General features: G+C 41.3%; 2 protein-coding genes across 6 annotated transcripts in view; one reads left to right on the plus strand and one right to left on the minus strand.

Moving 5' to 3' along the window:
• Positions 1-1358: 1358 nt before the first annotated feature.
• On the minus strand, positions 1359-14071 carry LINS1 (lines homolog 1). 3 transcript variants are annotated; one of them, XM_083371672.1, is made up of 7 exons: positions 13971-14071; positions 11357-11873; positions 11178-11267; positions 7599-7740; positions 6747-7346; positions 4105-4282; positions 1359-2375 (listed from the first exon to the last, which is right to left on the minus strand). In XM_083371672.1, exons 2-7 carry the CDS (start codon positions 11741-11743, stop codon positions 1640-1642), a joined length of 2133 nt encoding a protein of 710 aa, XP_083227798.1. In that variant the 5' UTR covers positions 11744-11873; positions 13971-14071; the 3' UTR covers positions 1359-1639. The 3 variants fall into 3 exon arrangements, with proteins under 3 accessions (XP_083227798.1, XP_083227800.1, XP_083227799.1); XM_083371674.1 differs by having other exon boundaries at positions 11357-11867; positions 13971-13991; XM_083371673.1 differs by lacking the exon at positions 13971-14071 and having other exon boundaries at positions 11357-12533.
• A 569-nt stretch (positions 14072-14640) lies between these two features.
• ASB7 (ankyrin repeat and SOCS box containing 7) overlaps positions 14641-18774 on the plus strand; it is a 38068-nt gene continuing 33934 nt past the window's right edge. For 2 of the 3 annotated variants that reach the window (XM_083370952.1, XM_083370953.1), the window contains exon 1: positions 14645-14845. The gene's annotated coding sequence lies outside the window, so the exon portion shown is untranslated. Of the gene's footprint in view, positions 14846-18647; positions 18703-18774 lie in introns of all 3 variants that reach the window. The other variant, XM_083370954.1, reaches the window with a different exon arrangement.

Genomic DNA, 18774 nt, shown 5'->3' on the forward strand with positions numbered 1-18774 from the left:
GAGCATGCATGACATGGCCAAAATAAGCCAGACATAGTACCCATTGTAGTATCATTGTAATAGCTTCTACCAGGGGGTTACTATAAATCTTGAAACATCGCGCAGCTGTGTTTTAGAGACTGCGGGAAGAATTTTAAATGTTGCAGTCATTAACCTAGATCAGGGGTAGGCAACCTTGGCTCTTTTATGACTCATGGACTTCAATTCCCAGAATTCCTGAGCCAGCTGCCTCAGGAATTCTGGGGGGTTGAAGTCCATGAGTCATAAAAGAGCCAAGGTTGCCTACCCCTGACCTAGATGGAACAGTGTATCAAACCCTGCTTTTGACCAATGTTAATCGATTCCAGAGGTCCCTTTTTACAGGAAAAAATAAAGCCTGTTCAGAGGGATAAAATTAAGTAACCATGCAGCAAGTGCATCAACAAGCTACCATTTTACATTTTAGTGGTTTTCAAAGCAAGAAAGATGCCCTGGAGGCTAGTCACTGGACCTCTCAGTGACTCATATACTGGGAGCTCAAAACTGAATGGCTGCAATGTGGTTTTTCGGGGAGACTGCCCTTCAAGAGCACAATGCAGCTGGCCCTAAATGTGGCAGTATAAAATTAAGTGGAGACGTGTTGAGGTCTTGCATTACCTTTCATATGAAACAGCTCTACCGGTTGCTAGTTATCTTCTGAAATCAATCCTGCTTTCAGTGTATTAAATCATATGCATTTATGCTGCCCACAGCATCAACTCCCATGCCATCCATCCCACCTCATGTCCCATTTACGCATCAATAAAGCTTGTTGGGCAGGCCCAACAACTATTTAGTCATGTTAATCACTTTGGCTTTCTCCCCAGCAAAGAGCATTCTTGTGGCATAGATTGCTGTTGGAACTGAAGCAAACCATTTCCTTATTGCGGTTTAGCAGGATCCCAAAACACACTTTATTTTGTCAGGCTCACTTTTTCTTTATTGACATGTTTGCTGTGTTTTGTAAGCCATCCAGAATAATTGAGGAAGTTAGTTTAGCTATCACTTTCTGCCAAAAAAAAGGGCAATTGAATAATTAGTTCTTCAGTTGATCAGTTTATATCATAAACAGTATACAGCACATGCTGGTAAGAGCTAAATGCGTTTGTGAGCCATTTTTTGGGGGGGAAAACCCCCGGCAAAGTCAAATCTTTCGCCCTTTAGTCCCGCTTTTCCCAATTCATAAAGCTTTTAAGTTATTTAATTATGACACGCTTTCCTTTCCTCAATTGGAAACGCGAGACCTATTCTAACCTCTTTTTAAAAGCAGGAGTTAATTATCTCTAAGGACATATATCCTTCGTATCAAAATTATCTCAGACAGAGTAAGGTGCCAAAAATAAAATTCAGAATTTACTGCCTTAAAAAACAGAAAACCTCTGAGGGAAAATTCACACACAGCACAGACAAAATTGTAACACCCTTTTGGAATTAAACCTATCAAGGGATTAGAAGCTAGTGTTTTTAATCAAGCAGACAATTCATAAACAACATATACTTCAATCCCAAAGAATGCATTTGGGCCACATATTTCAGTGCATATTAATTTTCTGGAACATTCTTTCAAATGCTAACCAATATATGGGTTTAACCTGAAACACTTTATTTCTTTAGATTCTGACTAGTGTGAAGCAGCTTGATGATCTTTAGTAATTATATTAACTTGATTCAAGAGCTTCAAGAGCGCATTTGGATTGTAAGGAAAGAGACTTTTTGCATGTAGCCTAGAAATTGACTTTTCCAATTGTTGGAAGCATGTAGTTGCTTTCTGGAAAGTTTCATCTGCTAATTTACATTTTTGGGGGGATCGTTTGCTGCAAGAGGGTGATGGAATATTCAGCTCTTGCTCAATTAAAGATAGCACGTCTGTCTTGGAGATGTTTGCATTACCAAGAATTGCTTTATTTGTACAGGCTTGATAATTTAAAGTTTCTTGTCCTGGGTCTGTCGAACTTTCTTCTCTTACACATTCTACATCAGAATCTTCTGAGCTGTCATAATCAACCAGCTTCTGAAAAGCACCCAATAAAGGTGGGTGACTCGATGCTGTTACTAAATCAGACTTGTTGGGCTGCACAGCTTGACTGCCTCTCTGAGGGAGGGTGAACTTAAAGCACCTGGAAGCTTGTACAAATTGGTGCCAGTCTTCTACAAGAAGTTTTAAATATTGTACAAAGTATTCCAAGAAACAGGTTTCAGATGAAATCAAGAAATCCAGAAGAACCGTGGCATCAAATGCAACACTTCTTAACAGACATAAGAAGATACAGTGGGGATTGAAGCCGTTTTGGTGTGTCCAATTGTCCTGGCTTCCATCATCTAAATGGCACAGGGTAAAATTAACATCACGGCAGAACCTATAAAAAAATAAGCAAGAACACAGAAGATTAAATTATGACCTCTGAGCCAGCAATCGTTCTATCAAGAACTCTTTAACAGTAGAGCTGAATTTACATTTATTCTTTTTGGCCAAATAAATCAGACTATTAGAATGACGATGGCCCTCCAGCATTCTCTCCCACTGTGTGCTCTAATTCAATGCACCTTAAAAGAATAAAGTGTGTGTGTGTGGGGGGGGGGGGGAATGTTGGACAAGGGAAGAAAGAAAGCACCCTTGTTTTCACCTTCCATCAACTGTAATTTGACATTAACTTATGAGATGGAAAAGAAAGCCATCGGCAATTCGTAATTACTAATTAGGAGAACTTGATCCCTCTGTGGTCTTCATGTGGACACAAAGTATGGTTTAGATAGGCTCAAATCAATAACAAACAACTGCCTCCAAACCACTGGAGAAATAATATTTTGTAGTGTGCCCCTGAAATAAAGGCAGAGAAAACTTAGTTTAGGGAGACAGCCCATTGTTGTATATGAACGGAAATCCAGGTAAAAGTTTTGAGCAGGACTCAGTATGCAATGGTCTTCCATACCCTGCATTAAGGACATCCAAAAATAAGGCAGCGTGAAGTAACTAGGGGCAAGCAAGAGGTTTCAGACAACTGGCATAAACAGATGGATTATAGGACTTCCAAGATACCTAGAACATAGAATAATCGGGTTGGAAGGGACCATAGAGATCTTCTAGTCCAACTCCCTGCTCAAACAGGAGACCCTATACCAGGGGTAGTCAACCTTGGCTCTTTGATGACTCGTGGACTTCAACTCCCAGAAATCCTGAGCCAGCCATGCTGAGGGAAAGGGAGAGGTTTCCAAGCTGAGCCATGCTGGCTCAGGAATTCTGGGAGTTGAAGTCCATGAGTCATCAAAGAGCCAAGGTTGCCTACCCCTACCCTATACTATCCTGGACAAATGGCTGTCCAGTCTCTTTTTGAAACCCTCCAGTGATGGAGCATCCACAACTTTTGGGGGTAAGCCATTCCATTGATTAACTGTTCTCACTGGGGGGGGGAGGGGAAATTACTCTTTAGTTTTAGGTTGGAAAAACACCTGAAAAGATCACATATTTTGCAGTAAAATCTGCCCAAAAAACCCACAAAGAAATAAACCCTGATATTCAGTTCAAAGCACGTTTGGAACCTATCTCTTAAAACGATCGTCTCTTCCCTATTGGATGGGAAATGAATTGAATTCACGACAAAGCTGAAGAACTATGTCGAAATTTCGGAATACAATTCTCTCTCTTTCATTGAGAGTAATTACATGACCAGGAGATTATCTCACTGACCTCTCGTGTCAAGGCTTCTAGAAGAGGTGCATACTTGCTTATCGTGTTTATGATATGGAAGAATCCTGCACGTCTTCTTTGTACTGCTTGTCAAATTCCTCATATGTGGAAGAAAAGAAACTCCAGCTAATGCCTTATTCTAAATGCAAACATTATTTATATGCTAGAGTATTTGGGAGGAACCGGTAAGTTTGCTAGGTTTGCCTCAGGGACTGAAGGAATTGGGAATAATTTTGTCTTAGAAGGAGTGATGTGCTAGGAGCAAAATGAAAGAGAATGAATGGGTGTTTCAGTTTGAACACGGTTGCCCGAACTGCCCGCGTTCACTTTCCTGATATTTATGACAATCAATCATTTTTAGCAAACAGAAGTTGATGGCTTATGGGGAAAAGGGCACTAACCTTTCGAAGTTTAAATAAATTGCCAGTAATGATTTTGCAGCTTCTACCATCTCATCATCTTGTTCTACAAACAGAGAAATCCACGTGCAAGGGTGTTCCAATAAGCAGATACTGGCAGAAGTCTTCAGGTGGCTTTTTAAGACTGTCAAGAGTAGACCCATAAGATTCTCCAAATGGACTACAAGTGAAGGGGGGGGGAAAAAATCAAAACTACATAAATACATCTGGTTTTTGGTAAAAATGTACACTATCTGAGGAACAACCCTTGTTTTAGCATAACCTGCACTAATGAAACGTTTCAAAGGGAATGCAAAAAAATAGTAAAAAATTCCATTTTGTAAGGAAATCATTTCTGAAACCTATAGGTGACCAAGAGTGACACTATCTCGCTTGCCAACGTCTTTTGAATCTAAAACCTTTAAAGAAGGGGTTCACTTTTCACTTCCAACAAGTTTTGCCACAAAAGGCAAGAGCAGCAGGAAAAAAAATTGGCTAAAAGTGTATCAACTTTGCTGTCTTTCTGTACTCTTCGTTTTCCTTCTATGTCTCCTGTTCCACTCACAATCATTGCAAGAATGCGATGGGATCCTAACTAGCTTACAGGTAGGATGGCAACAAGCGAATATTAAAAAGGTCTTTGTGCTCCGATACCAAGGACATATAATATTACTGCAGATAGTCCTCGACTTACAACAGTCCCTTTAGTCAACATTCGAAGTTACAAGAGCAGTGAAAAAGTGACTTACGACAATGTCTCACACTTAGGACCGTTGCAGCATCCCCGTGGTCGCGTGATCAAAATTCGGATGCTTGGCAACTGACTCGTACTGATGACGGTTGCAGCGTCCCACGGTCAAGTGACCCCCCTTTTGCGACCTTGTGACAAGCAAAGTCAACGGGGGAATCCAGAATCACTTAACAACTGAGTTACTGACTTGCAGGGATTCACTTCATAACTCTGGCAAGAAAGGTCATAAAATGGGACAAACCTCACTTTAACAAATGTCTCACTTGCCAATATAAATGTTGGGCTTAATTGTGGTCATAAGTCAAGGACTATCTGTACAGTCTTTAGAGACAAGAACACCTTTTTTTTTATACTAGCAAACCCTGCTGGTACTGACGTAAGGACTTAGTAACAGAATAACAGAGTTGGAAGGGACCTCGGAGGTCATCTAGTCCAAACCCCTGCTCAGGCAGGAAACCTTATGCCATTTAAAACCAATGACTATCCAGTCTCTTCTTAAAAACTTCCAGCGCTGGAGCATTCACAGCTTCTGGAGGCAGGTTGTTCCACCGGTTAATTGTTCTAACAGTCAGGAAGTTTCTCCTTAGTTCTAAGTTGGTTGTCTCCTTGATCAGTTTCCATCCATTGCTTCTTGTCCTGCCTTCAGGTGCTTTGGGGAATAGGTTGACCCCCCCCCCTTCCTTATGGCAACCCCTGAGATATTGGAACACTGCTATTATGTCACCCCTGGTCCTTCTTTTCATTAAACAGTCCTTCTTTTAATTAAACTTAGTGAAACAATGCTGTTTGGAGAAGAAAGGATCCACTTTCAAATTCAATGTGGCACAAACTTTCTGCTCCTGCAAAGATTAAAAGTATTCATGCCTACAGCTTCCATAATCCAGAAAACTGATCCTGTATACATATAATTATCCACTCCACTAAAAGCTCTCCACTTTAGCTGAGCCCAATCTTTTATTGACTCCATATCGAGACTTCTGAGAGTGCAACTTCTTAATTAAGTCGGAGACACAAACTGAATTTCAAATTACACACTACATCGAACATCTAAATTCTCCAGAGAGCCTTTGGATTACCACATCTGCTCAAGTTAAACACAATCCTCCCACAACTTGTACCATGTAACTGCTTTGCTATATGCACCTCAGTGCCATGATGGGAATATTCTGAAGCAACATTTTACTGAAATAGCAGACGGATGAATAAATGGCATCTTCTCTTAAAAGTAATTTATTTCTCCAGTGTCTGCGAAACCAAAATTTGCTCACCCATTCTTTAGGCAATGAAAGGCAATCAACTTTAAAGCTTTAGTTACTCCATAACCTACTAGCTAAGGCTAGTAGTTTAAATTATGGAACAAAAGTTCCTGGATAGCTTTTGGATAACTATGATAAATCCACAGATCTGTCTGGCAAAAAATATTTCTCGAAGCATGTGCAACTTATAAGTAGGCTGTAAATCCTCTTCGGGATACTGGAAGAAGTTCAACAAATGAAGGAGTGAAAAACTGGTGGATATGCAGACTTAACACTTTTCTCCCTTCCACCCAATAAAGTCTTAATTTCCATTCCCCTAAACAGCTATCACTTCAGAAAGGAAAAAAATATATATTCAAAAATACAGTGGCAACCCCATTCATTTCCACCATGTTCGTAGTCTACTCTCAAAACACTGTGAAGCACTTTTAAGGCACTTTAGAAAGACCCAGATTGTTGGGGGCAATTAAGCTGACTTTGTAATAATGCCGCTTGGGGTGTGTGCGAAAGCCCTAATAAGCAGGCATATACATAGAATGAAGGCTACTGCTAAGTTTGTAAGCCGCCCTGAGTCTTCGGAGAAGGGCGTGATATAAATGGAGTTAAAATAAAATAAAATAAATAAAAAATAAAATTACCTTGCGATTCAGTTCTGTAGGCAAAATCCTGCATCTTCGTCTCTAACGCTTTAACCAGAAGCAAGCTTAAGGACCTGAAGATCACGACATCGAAGTTACTGTTCGCATGTACTTGAGATTCAATTGTGCTGCCATCAAAATGGCTGAGATTTCCACTAACACACAACGCCCCCAGCCCATCAGAATTCACAAAGTGCTGTAGCACAGTATTGGCCAATGCGAATCGATCATTGTCAAAATGAGGGTCCGAGTAAGAGGAAGGAAACATCTTTCTCTTGATTAGGTCTTCGCCAGCTTTGCGAAGGATGCAGTTTTTAAGCAACGTGATTGATTTCTTCTTGATGAAACCGTGAACGGGTGATGTGGCAAGACAGCAGATATCACGAGAGCTCAAAAACAATATCCTCTGGCATCCAAGGTTGAGTGGCATTTGAATCCTGGCAGCTGCAAGCAGCTCAAAGAGATCTAGAAAGCCATTCAAATCCCTTGTTGATTTTGCCAATAGTGGAACATTGTGAACAGATGAATAATAGGAAAGGATGGTGCTATAAAAATTCTGCAGTACGTTGTCAAGTGGAGTAAGAAGTTTCTTCAGGTCACCTATAATAACAACAACAACAACAACAACACCAGCATCAAGCAGGGCTTAAATATGATAGGGAGGCCTTAAGTAAATTTTATCCATCAAAATTAGAACTTTTTCCTCATTAAAAAACTCTTTCTCATTTCTTCCATGAAAATTTACAAGCAATATATCCATAACAATATGAGCATATCAGGTAGTTTCCCGAAGTTAACTGTACACTGATCTTCTATTAGCTGCTTGCAATGCAATGCCAATTAAAACAGTACCTCTTTTGCGAGTGTTGTCATCATTCAACATTTCTTTTATTAGATTGGTCAAAGTCCAGAGGCATCCCGCTATTGAACTGTTACTGGGAAATCCTGATAAAGTCTCGAAACAAAAAGCAATCCAGGCACTGTTTAATGAATTCTGGGGAAAGAGAGAGGAAGCATTACTCTAAGTTACACCGAACAAATGTTACCCCCCAAAAAATCAAGACAAAGGAGAAGCATGAAAAAGGCAAATATTCCAACAGTTTTTTGCATTGGCAATGATGGGTGTCCTCATCGTTTTGCTCTCTTAGTAAGTGACTAGCTAGCCAAACCAGTATTACAAAGTAAGGACTGTATATTTTATTACCCAATCCTTAGAGGTTTATTACTCAATGCTTTGTTTTATCAGACAGAAAAGAAGAAGAGTAGATCGAATAGATAAGACTACTTTATTTGGCCAAGTGTTATTAGACACACAAGGAATTTGTCTCCGGTGCAGAAGTTCTCAAGGCATATGCAAAGCGACAGAGTAATCATAATCATAATATAATATGACACCAATAAGAGGAAATAGTAGAGAAGATGAGAAGGATGATAATACTAATACTACAGCCATACAACATTGGTAAATATACTTAGACATAAAACAATACCGTGAGGATTAGGTATATAGGCTCCCTTACTTAATTAATCCACACATAGGCCTCCTTACTTAATTAGGATAAAATCAGTTGTATGTGGAACTAATTTAGATTGAAAATAAGAACTCATAAAGCAGCAAAGTCTCTCTAAAGGGTATGCCAAATGAGGTGGTCTAGGACACGGGTCCTCAACCTTGGCAACTTTTAAGACTTGTGGACTTCAACTCCCAGAAGCTGGCTGAGGAATTCTGGGAGTTGAAGTCTACAAGTCTTAAAAGTTGCCAAGGTTGAGGACCCCTGGCCTAGGATGGTTTTACTAGAAGCTGAAAGCACACAGTTAGGTTCACATATCTCATTAACCGGTTAAGATTGACTTTTGGCTTAGTATGGTAGCCAGTTTTTGTAATTACAGCTTGCCACCTAGCAAATACAGCCAAATGTGATTTACTTAAAACAGCACTGTTATTAGCATGATGGGTGAAATCCCCATCATCTCTTTTTCTACCTGAAAAGCTGGAAAATAGCGTTATCTCCAACCTGTTTCTATGGAAATATGAGCAGCACAGCTAGTTCTTGACTTACGACAACAATGGAGCCCAAATTTTTGTTGTTGTTGTTGTTGCTAAGCGAGACAGCTGTTAAATAAACTTGGCCCTATTTTATGACGTTTCCTGTCACAGCTCTTAAGTGAGTCACTGGAGTAGTAAAGTTAATAAACCAGTTGTGAAGTGAATCTGGCTTCTCCACTGGCTTTGTCAGAAGGTGGCAAAAGGGATCACCGGGACACTGCAACCGTCATAACTCCGAGTCAGTTGCCAAGCATCTGAACTTCAGTCATGTGACCATGGGGACGCCATGAAAAATGGTCATAAGCCACTTTTTTCCAGTGCCACTATAACTTTGAATGGCCACTAAATGAACTATTCTAAGTTGAGGGCCACCTATATTTAATTTCAAGGTACACATTTTTTCCCCCTTTATGCCTTTAGCAAGCTTAGAAGAAATTTTAAGTAATATTTTCTAAGCACTGCAGTTGAAATGCTAGGCTGCCAATGCTTTCTCAAGACTTTCTCTCAACATCATTGAAGAACATTCAGGATTCTGTCCGAGAACACAAATGGTCTCACTTTTATCTTTGGTTAAGTTCCGTACTTTTATATTCTACAATGCAGGATTTAAAGTTTAATGTCCACAATTTTTTTCCTACCTACCTATTCTATCAATCACTTCTCAAAAGCTTAACTTTAAAGCTCACCTTCACCCCCATAAACGCTTCGTTGTCCTCAATCAAATGGACTGGTTATTGTGAAAATTTCCCACATTTTCGTACTGCTGGAAATAACCTTCTTGGCAATTTTTTGTCGACTGAAAGAAAATGGTTCCGTCCTAAGAGAAAGCGCACTGGGGTGGAAAAGGATTTGGGTGGGACACTACCATTGCTTCAGTTCAGTCAAATTCAGGCTAAATGTTTCAGCTCTGATCGTAGGTTATTTGCAGCTCTGATTGTAGGTTATTTGCAAACAGTAGTTCCCATGCATACACTAGATCTGCAGGAAAATCTGCATGCAATTTAAACAGGGGAATATCCAAAATGCAATTTCTCTTGCCCTATGAAGCCCTCTATCTGATTACTTTAGTACTGCACTATGACACTAGTTAGCAGGAGGAAACCAATGAGGTACAGTTGCACATGCATACAGAGTGTCTATACTTAACAATATTGTCAACACCAACTATCTTCTTGGTATGAAAAGCAGCAAGTCTAATGCCCTACCTAACAACCATCTTCCTATTTTTCCCCCCTCATATTTTAATGATATGTGTAAAGAACATTCAATCATTGTCTCCACTCCCCATCTTTTAAACCAACTATATGCCACAAATAACTAACAATTATATGCACAGACTAATAAACATTAATGCACTGTGAGACAGTGAAAAAAACACAAGCCACTTTTGAGGGTGGGCTACAGAATTTGGAGATGAGCTACCAACAGTCGCAACATTATTAATGAAATATACTTGCCCTTCTTTTTATTTTTATCCACCAATGTGTTCTAACTGTCTCATTCCAGGGGTTCTAGTTCTACATAAGTAATGGTTGTAAACAATCAAACACAAACATGGCATTAACAGCTCGCAGTGCAAAAGCTGCACAAGTAGGAAAAAGCAAGGAGGAATTAAAAATGAACAGAATGATAACCAAATGACTAAGTATGCCCAATTTAAGTACACTGGAAAAGTCCCCCCCCCCCACTCCTCAGTTTGAAAACTCAACATGATAAAATTCATCTTGAAAGATTGGGTAGGGAAAGACCGAGAGATAATTCATTCATTTTTAAGATAAACTAGCTAAAACACCCTGGCTTGTTACCCCATTAAAAAAAATGGTGGTAGAAATAGTTGCACCATTGCAAACATTTAGCTATACATATCCACAAAAAGTACAGTTCAGTGGAAGAGATATTTCCTTCAGTGTAAAAATATGAAGAATGTCTCTTTAAAGACTACGCTTTGTCATTTATGGATTTATAGCATTTACGTTTTTTTAAAAAAATCTGGCCATCTTTTCTAAGTGCAACACTTGGGAGAAAAGTACACGGCCCAATGAGAAAGACAGACATCTGTCCAGCCAGCCTAGTAAGTAAAAGCAATCTAATTAGAAGGGGGTAGCAGATGGTACCACCAGGTATAAGCTTACCTCTTCTTTATTAGGCGATCAAACAGGCTGAATTGAGAGTGCATGAGATGTAATTCGTATTTTTGGTGGGTGGGGACTTACAACATTAAAGATTAAGTTACATTCTGTGCTACGTGCTCGTTGTACAAAACCCTGAACTGTTAATGTTGAAAGCTACATTTGCATTTGTACTTGAAATAAAAACAAAATGAACCACAAAGCAGATACATTCACTTAAATAGTAACAACTCCAAAGCTCGGTGTCTGACTTACATCTTCCGTTAGCTGAAAATGCACAAGGGAGGCCAATGTTTTGGAAGCCATGTGAGAGAGCTGTTGATCTGAACTACATAACAGAGGGATCTAGAAGAAATAGAACAGAGGGAAGTTGTAGCTACGAGACACCTTAACGAAGGTGTTTGAGAAAAACGTAATCTTTGGGGAAAACTTACTAATTCAGAGACAATGTTTGATTCTTCCAGAATTCTCAGGATCTCAATGTATTTCTGTTTTATTTCAGTAGCCACCCCTTGCAGTTGCAGTTTGGCATGCATCATCTTGATCAAAGTTAATTGAAGCAGAATAATTTCCCGTGTCTGGCACTTCGGATGGCTACAGTTTTTAGAAATATCATGTTCGTGGTTCACTGAGTCTAGACCAGAAGAGATCTTAGCATCCAACTTAGAAAAAAAATGACAGGCACATAATTCATGATTTTTGGCTGATGAAAAAACTGAAGGATTTAGAAGAGCTGCACAACTGTAACTATCTTGGGCTAACAAAGCACCAGCAATTATATCGTTATACATGTTTTGAAGAAAGTGAAAGTAAGTCCCCATTATCAGCAATTTTTATATATCCAGGGATTCTTTATATAGTCAAATCAGCAGGATTTGAATTGGGGATTTTTGGGGGTGAACTGACTCTGATGCAAGATGGAACTTTGTAAAGATTCCAATTCCACTGTACCTAAAAAAAATGACAAGAATGTGAGGACAGTAATGATTCTTAGTGAAGTCAAAACAATTCAAATTACCAGATTAGAAACATTTCAGCATTAAGTACTATTCAAACATGACTACTAATTACTATTTTATTAGATTTATATTCCACTATTTCTTCACTCAAAGCAGTTTACATGGAGGCCGCTGTCTTTTTCATTCTCACAGCAACCCTCTTGAAGTGGGCTGAGGGAGGCAATTATTCTCTCATTTTGCTTATTTTTTTTTGCATTTCTCTCTCTTTTTTAAACCTTATATATTCGTAATACCCCAATTTATTAAAATAACATCCTTGGCAGAGTCTAGGTCAGAACCTAGTTGCAGTCTAATAGCTTAATCACTAACATTTAATCACTTGTCATACTATCAGTGATTGCATGACGCTAAACTAATTATACTGAAAAACAAAATATTTGAATTCTCTAAAGTACCTTAGGATTTTTTTTTCTCTGTCACATGTGGTCATCCTAATTCTGTTCAAGATCACCCAAATAACTATCCTAATCCTGTCCCTTAAAAATCTTTTATTTGAAGATAATTCCTCTCTTCACCTCTTTTTTTTTGCACATCCACTATTTTTGAAATTTTAAATACTCATACTGCACAGAGGAAACAAACTACTTAATTCAGAGCAGCTCACAGTATTTAACTTAGACCTGGAAGTTAAGCATTCTAAAAGATGGAAATTATAATGCTTCTGCATGGTTACTAGTCAAACTTCTAACGCATGGGTGCATCAATGTAACTATCAGGACTTGCACTTCAGGGTTTTTTTTGTGTGGTCCAAGCAGATGGCAACTTGGTCTAGTGGTTAAAGCACAAGGCTAAAAACTGGGAGACTGTGAATTTTAGTCCTGCCTCGGGCACAAAACCAGTTGGGGATCTTGTGCTAATCGCTCTCTCTTTCTCAGCCCTGGAAAGCTGATAATGGCAAACCATTTATTTTATATGCTTCCCATCTCACAGGATAATGCCAAGAAAGCCACAGGGACTTGTCCGGGCAGTTGCAAGCTGGCTCTGATTTGGATGGGATATCACAAGGGAGCCCTAGGATTTAGACCAGGGGTCTTCAAACTTGGCCCTTTTATGGCTTGTGGACTTCAACTCCCAGAATTCCTCAGCCAGCACGGGAGTTGAAGTCCACAAGTCATAAAAGGGCCAAATTTGAAGACCCCTGATTTAGACTTTATGTATGTGTGCTTATGGTTATATGTATGCATATACTATATAGGATTATATATATATATATATATATATATATATATATACGTGTGTATGTATGCGTATATATATATATACACACACACACTATCATCTGCATATATACAGATAGACCTTGACTTACAACAGTTCATTTGGTGATTGTTCGAAGTTACAATGGCACTGGAAAAAAATCACTTTTGACCATTTTTCACACTAATGACCGTTGCAGCATCCCCACAGTCATGTGATTTACATTTGGATGCTTGGCAACTGGTGTGTATGACGGTCGCAATGTCCCAAGGTCACACAATCCCCTTTTGTGACCCTCGGACAAACAAAGTCAATGGGGAAGCCGGATTCGCTTAACAACCCGTTCCTTAACCATCGCAGGGATTCTCTTAGCCAACTGTGGTAAGAAAAGTTGCAAAATGGAGCCAAAATTCATTTAACAACTGCCTCGCGTGGCAAGATCAGCTCTGGGCTCAGTTGTGGCTGTAAGCTGAGGACTGCCTGTGTTATCATAGGTAAATATAACACGATATATCTATCTATCTATCTATCTATCTATCTATCTATCTATCTATCTATCTATCTATCTATCTATCGAGAGTGGTAGATGATAGATGATGCATGATAGATAAAGATAGATAGATAGGTAGGTAGGTAGGTAGGTAGATAGACAGACACAGACTGACAGATGGAGAGAAAGAATACATAGATGATAGATGATACATAGAGAGATGATAGTTAGAGATATTAGATGAATAGATAGTTAGATACAGATAGATAGATAGATAGATAGATAGATAGATAGATAGATAGATAGATACATACATACATACATACATACATATATACATACCGGTAAATAGAGATAGATATAGGCAACAGATCTATAAAAAGCTCTTCTCCGGGGAACCCTACCTTTCCATTCTTCTCGGTATACATTCCAAAATATTTTGTGTGTCTGTGTGTGTTTGTGTAACCAGTCCGGTTATCGAGACTTCCGGCGGGGCCCTAGAGCTAAGAAAAGTTTTACAAACAACTTCCGGCACCAGGCAAGACAGCCGCTCTGATCGGCGTCGGAGGGGAGGAGGAGTTAAAGCGGGTAGGCGCCGATCTGCCCCCCCCCACCAGCACCTCTATGGTCAAGGCTGCTTTCTCTTTCCCCCGGAGAGCCTTCGAGCACCAAAAGTTGCGGAGGCGATGCCGGAAGTGTCTGTAAGGGCGGCGGCGGCGGCGGGGAGGGGGGTCGGTAGCCCTTCGGGCGAGCCGAGAAGGCGGAGAGACGCCAAGAAAAAGAAGAAGAAGAGGAGGAGGAAGCGCCCGGAGGGAGGCGGGGAGAGGCGGGGCCTTTCGACCCCCCTCCTCCCTCCCTCCCTCTGGCGACGTCCAATCCGGAGAGGCGATGGGCGGCGTCGCGCGGCCAGCGCGGCCGCTGATTGGCCGCGCGCCGGGGTCAGCCCAGGCCCGCTGACCCCGGAGTAAGGAGCGGAGGTGGCTCCTACTTCCATCAGTCAGTCAGTCAGTCAGTCAGTGCAAAGTGGCTCCTTTCCTGCTGCCTTCCTTCGGCGCTCGCCCCGCTTTGCTCTGCCCGCCGCACCGGGCACCCCTTTGCCCCCTCCCTTCCCCTTGCTTCCCCGACAGCCGGAAGGGAAGCGCCCGGGGGGAAGGCCGCGGCCGGGCCGGGCCCTGAAGCCAAGAGAGAGAGAGCGAGGGAGGCGGAAAGACAGACAGGTAACGGCCGGCGAGGAGGGAGGGGCTTAGTGGGACTCCGCCCCCAGAACAACGGGGGGGGGCGCTGAGGGAGCCACGACGCCTGGGGAGGGGGCGCCTGCCCGGAGACCCCCCCTTCCGGGCGCCTCCCACCCACCCACCCCAGGCCCCCGTGGCCGGGGGTCTCTGAAACTCCCCCCGGCTGGGCTGGTTTCGGCCTTCCTGGGTGGGTCGGGCTCCCACGACCTCTTCTCCCCCGGGTTGTGGGGGGCTCTGCCCGAGGCGCCCCGTTTTCCCCGAGCCCGCCGGCATCCAGGGACTGGCAGTCCCCGGGCCCGCCCGAGCTGGAGAATCTTGGGCTGTGCTGAGTTCAACTAGCCCAGGGGTAGGCAACCTCGGCTCTTTTATGACTCCTGGACTTCAACTCCCAGAATTCCTGAGCCAGCATGGTTCAGCTTGGAAACCTCTCCCTTTCCCTCAGCATGGCTGGCTCAGGAATTCTGGGAGTTGAAGTCCACAAGGCATAAAGCAGCCTAGGCCTAGACCAGGAGTAGACAAGCTTGGCTCTTTTATGACTCGTGGACTTCAACTCCCAGAATTCCTGAGCCAGCATGGTTCAGCTTGGAAACCTCTCCCTTTCCCTCAGCATGGCTGGCTCAGGAATTCTGGGAGTTGAAGTCCACAAGGCATAAAGCAGCCTAGGCCTAGGCCAGGAGTAGACAACCTTGGCTCTTTCATGACTCGTGGACTTCAACTCCCAGAATTCCTGAGCCAGCTATGCTGGCTCAGGAATTCTGGGAGTTGAAGTCCACAAGTCATAAAAGAGCCGAGGTTGCCGACCCCTGAACTAGCCAGAATGCGGCGGCGCTTGAGGCTGGGACGAGGGTTTATTTTGCAGCTTTGATTGGGATGCGTGGTGGCGTCTCAATATGAAAGCAAGCAAGGGAGAGAGTCTTATAGCAGGGGACTTCAAGCTCGGCCCTTTTAGGACTTGTGGACTTCAACTCCCAGAATTCCTCAGCCAGCCTGACTTGCTGAGGAATTCTGGGAGTTGAAGTCCACAAGTCCTAAAAGGGCCGAGTTTGAAGACCCCTGGTCTATAAGGAAGTTCTCCACCATCCGGGTCATGGTTGTCCCAAAGGTCTCTCCCCACCCCCCCACCCCAAAAAAGCACCTGGGCTTTTCTGGGTGTTTTGTTTGAACACCTTTCACTTCTCATCCAAGAAGCTTCTTCAAAACTGGGAAGAAAAACTGAAGAAGAAAAAAAAAATGGGAGCCAGCCATGGAGTCAACCAACTGCCTTGTGCCTTATCTGGACCCAGGTTTAGGAGTCTTATGTCAGCGTGCTGTGGGAATCTAGGGCATCGGGTTAATGGAGTGAACCAGGGTCAAGCTAAGGACTGAGTATCTTGGGAGGAGGGCAGAGAGGATTAGCACATGTAAGTTATGTGTGTCTTCAAAATGCTAACAACCCATGCAGTGATTTTTCTGATTCACTTGCCTGGGATCACCCAACATAACTGAACCACATTCGTGTCTGGCATGCTCTGGGGACCTTCTTGTTCAGCACACCATTCTCCCTCCACCCCACCAAAAAAAAAAACAACCCTTAGTAAACCCGCACTTATGTTAGTACTGATAACAGAGTGCAGGCACTTTTCATCTGGGTACATCCCAGTAAAGATATTTCTAGTGTTGTGCAGAACATTGTGAATTTGAAACACTTCCAGCTCAGCACACTGGTTTCAAGTTAGAAATGCTGTGTTTTGACTCTTCCAGGTGTGTTCCCTGAGTTTTAAATATTTCCAGTTTGAACTCAGAACTGATGTGTTTGGGGCTTTCGGTGATTCTAGAATGCTTGGGATAGTAGAGACAGCATTTCCACCAAGATTGGAAAGCCCGTTTTGAACTGAGAGTAGTCATTTGAGACGGAAAACAGGGCAATTTGAAGTTAAATTTTGTGTTTTGATGTAGTAGTTAAGGCATCGGGCTAGAAACGGGGAGATCATGAATTCTGGTCTCGCTTTAGGCACAAAGACAGCTAGGTGATTCTGGACCAGTCACTTTCTCTCAGCCCTAGGAAGGAGGCAGTGACAAATCACTTCTGAAAAACCTTGTCAAGAAAACAGTAGGGACTTGTCCAGGTAGTTTCTGAGGATGAGACACAATTGGACGGAAGAAAAAAATTAAACTTATTTTTCCATCATAGGTCTGTAAAATAATAGAATAGAAAGAGTAGAAATATTTTGGATATCATGTAGTCAAAACCCTGCTGTAACATCCCTATCAACCACCCAGTTTCTGTTCAAATACTTCCTGTGACAGTATGTTCTATTGTTGAAGAACTCTTATTAGAAGTTAATCTGAATGCCCGACTGAAGTGTTTTTAATTAAAGTCCATTGTGTTTCATCATCGGGAACAACTGCAACAATCCTGCCCAGTTTTCTACATAATCATATATTTGAAGACCACTATCTTGTATCATAGTGGTCTTCAGATATATGATTATGTAGATGGTGGAGGACAGGAAAGCCTGGAGGAACGTTGTCCATAGGGTCACGATGGGTCGGACACAACTTCGCAACTAACAACAACAATTTTGTATCAAGTCTCCATGTTACACATAGTCAATGACTCCAATCATTCAATCCTCATTTCAGTTGCTCCATTCTTAAAGATTCCGATCATTCCGCCGGGGCCTGAAGACCTGGCTCTTTGAGCTCTCGGGCCCAGGCTGAGGAGACATTCATTTTAATTGGGGTTTTTAATAGTACAGGGTTGATTTAATATTTTTTAAATTGGGTTTTAACTTTTGTATGGTTGATTTTTAACTCCCTGTAAACCGCCCTGAGTCCTCAGGGAAAGGGCGGTATATAAATGCAATAAAATAAAATAAATAAATAAATTCTTGATTTGTCAAAGTCATTCCTAAAATGCTACATCCAGAGCTGGATGCAATATTTTAGGTATGGTTTGACCAACCTTTCTTCGCTTAGCACCTTTTTCCTGATTATGTGACAGGAGTGTGTGTTTACTGGATTGATTTATTAATTTGTTTGCATGGATTTGCACAATACTTTAAATCATAAGCCCATGCAAATAAATTAATAAATCAATCAAGTAGTCTATATAACATGGTAAACACATACATATTCAAAACCCATTAAGGGTTAAATTAACCATACTTAACATCTTACGGAAAAGCAGCTGCTCAGTTTGGAATTGACTGTTATGTCTCCTGTATGAACTGTAGCATTTATTAAGGCTTTGTGGCCCATTTAAAAAATAATATTGTACAAGTGTTCTGATGAAGTGTGTAGCCATTACAATCTACAGCGTTCTTTGAAGTACATTTTCTAAGTTATACCTCAGGATGATTAATATATTTTCTGAACAATTATGAAAACAAATGCTTTCCTTTCTTGTTACCTCAAAAAGTAAAAAAGATTTACTTCTCATTCTGTACATGTTAGTACGTTCCATTCAGTTCAACAGGATATATTCACTGGTTAGCAAATTTAAAATGGCAGTGGCCGATAATGTGTAGAGAGAGAATGTGTGAAGGAAGTCCACTTAATTTCTATTGCTTAGAGGAATGCAATAGGTAGAAATAATTCTTTAAAAAATACAGAAGACAAAATCATGAGGGTTAGATGGGAAACAATTAACGAAAACTCATCTTGGAAGCTTGGGAACATAATAGAATAGATAAAAAAGAACCATGCTGGATCAAATCAAAGATCCATTTGATCAACACAGTGGCCAGCCAGATCCTTTGTCAAACCTCTATCAGAATATGAGTTAAGTTGCTTTCTCCTACAGTACTTGTGTTCCCTGGCAACAGTGATTCAAAATCACCCTAGCTGTGATGCTGAAGGTAATATAGAACAATTCATTGATATCTTTATTCTCCACATACTTGTCTATTTTTGTAGCAGTCCAGGTTGGC

This window comes from Vipera ursinii (genome assembly GCF_947247035.1).
Source record: "Vipera ursinii genome assembly, chromosome: 11".
Taxonomy (NCBI): Eukaryota; Metazoa; Chordata; class Lepidosauria; order Squamata; family Viperidae; genus Vipera; species Vipera ursinii.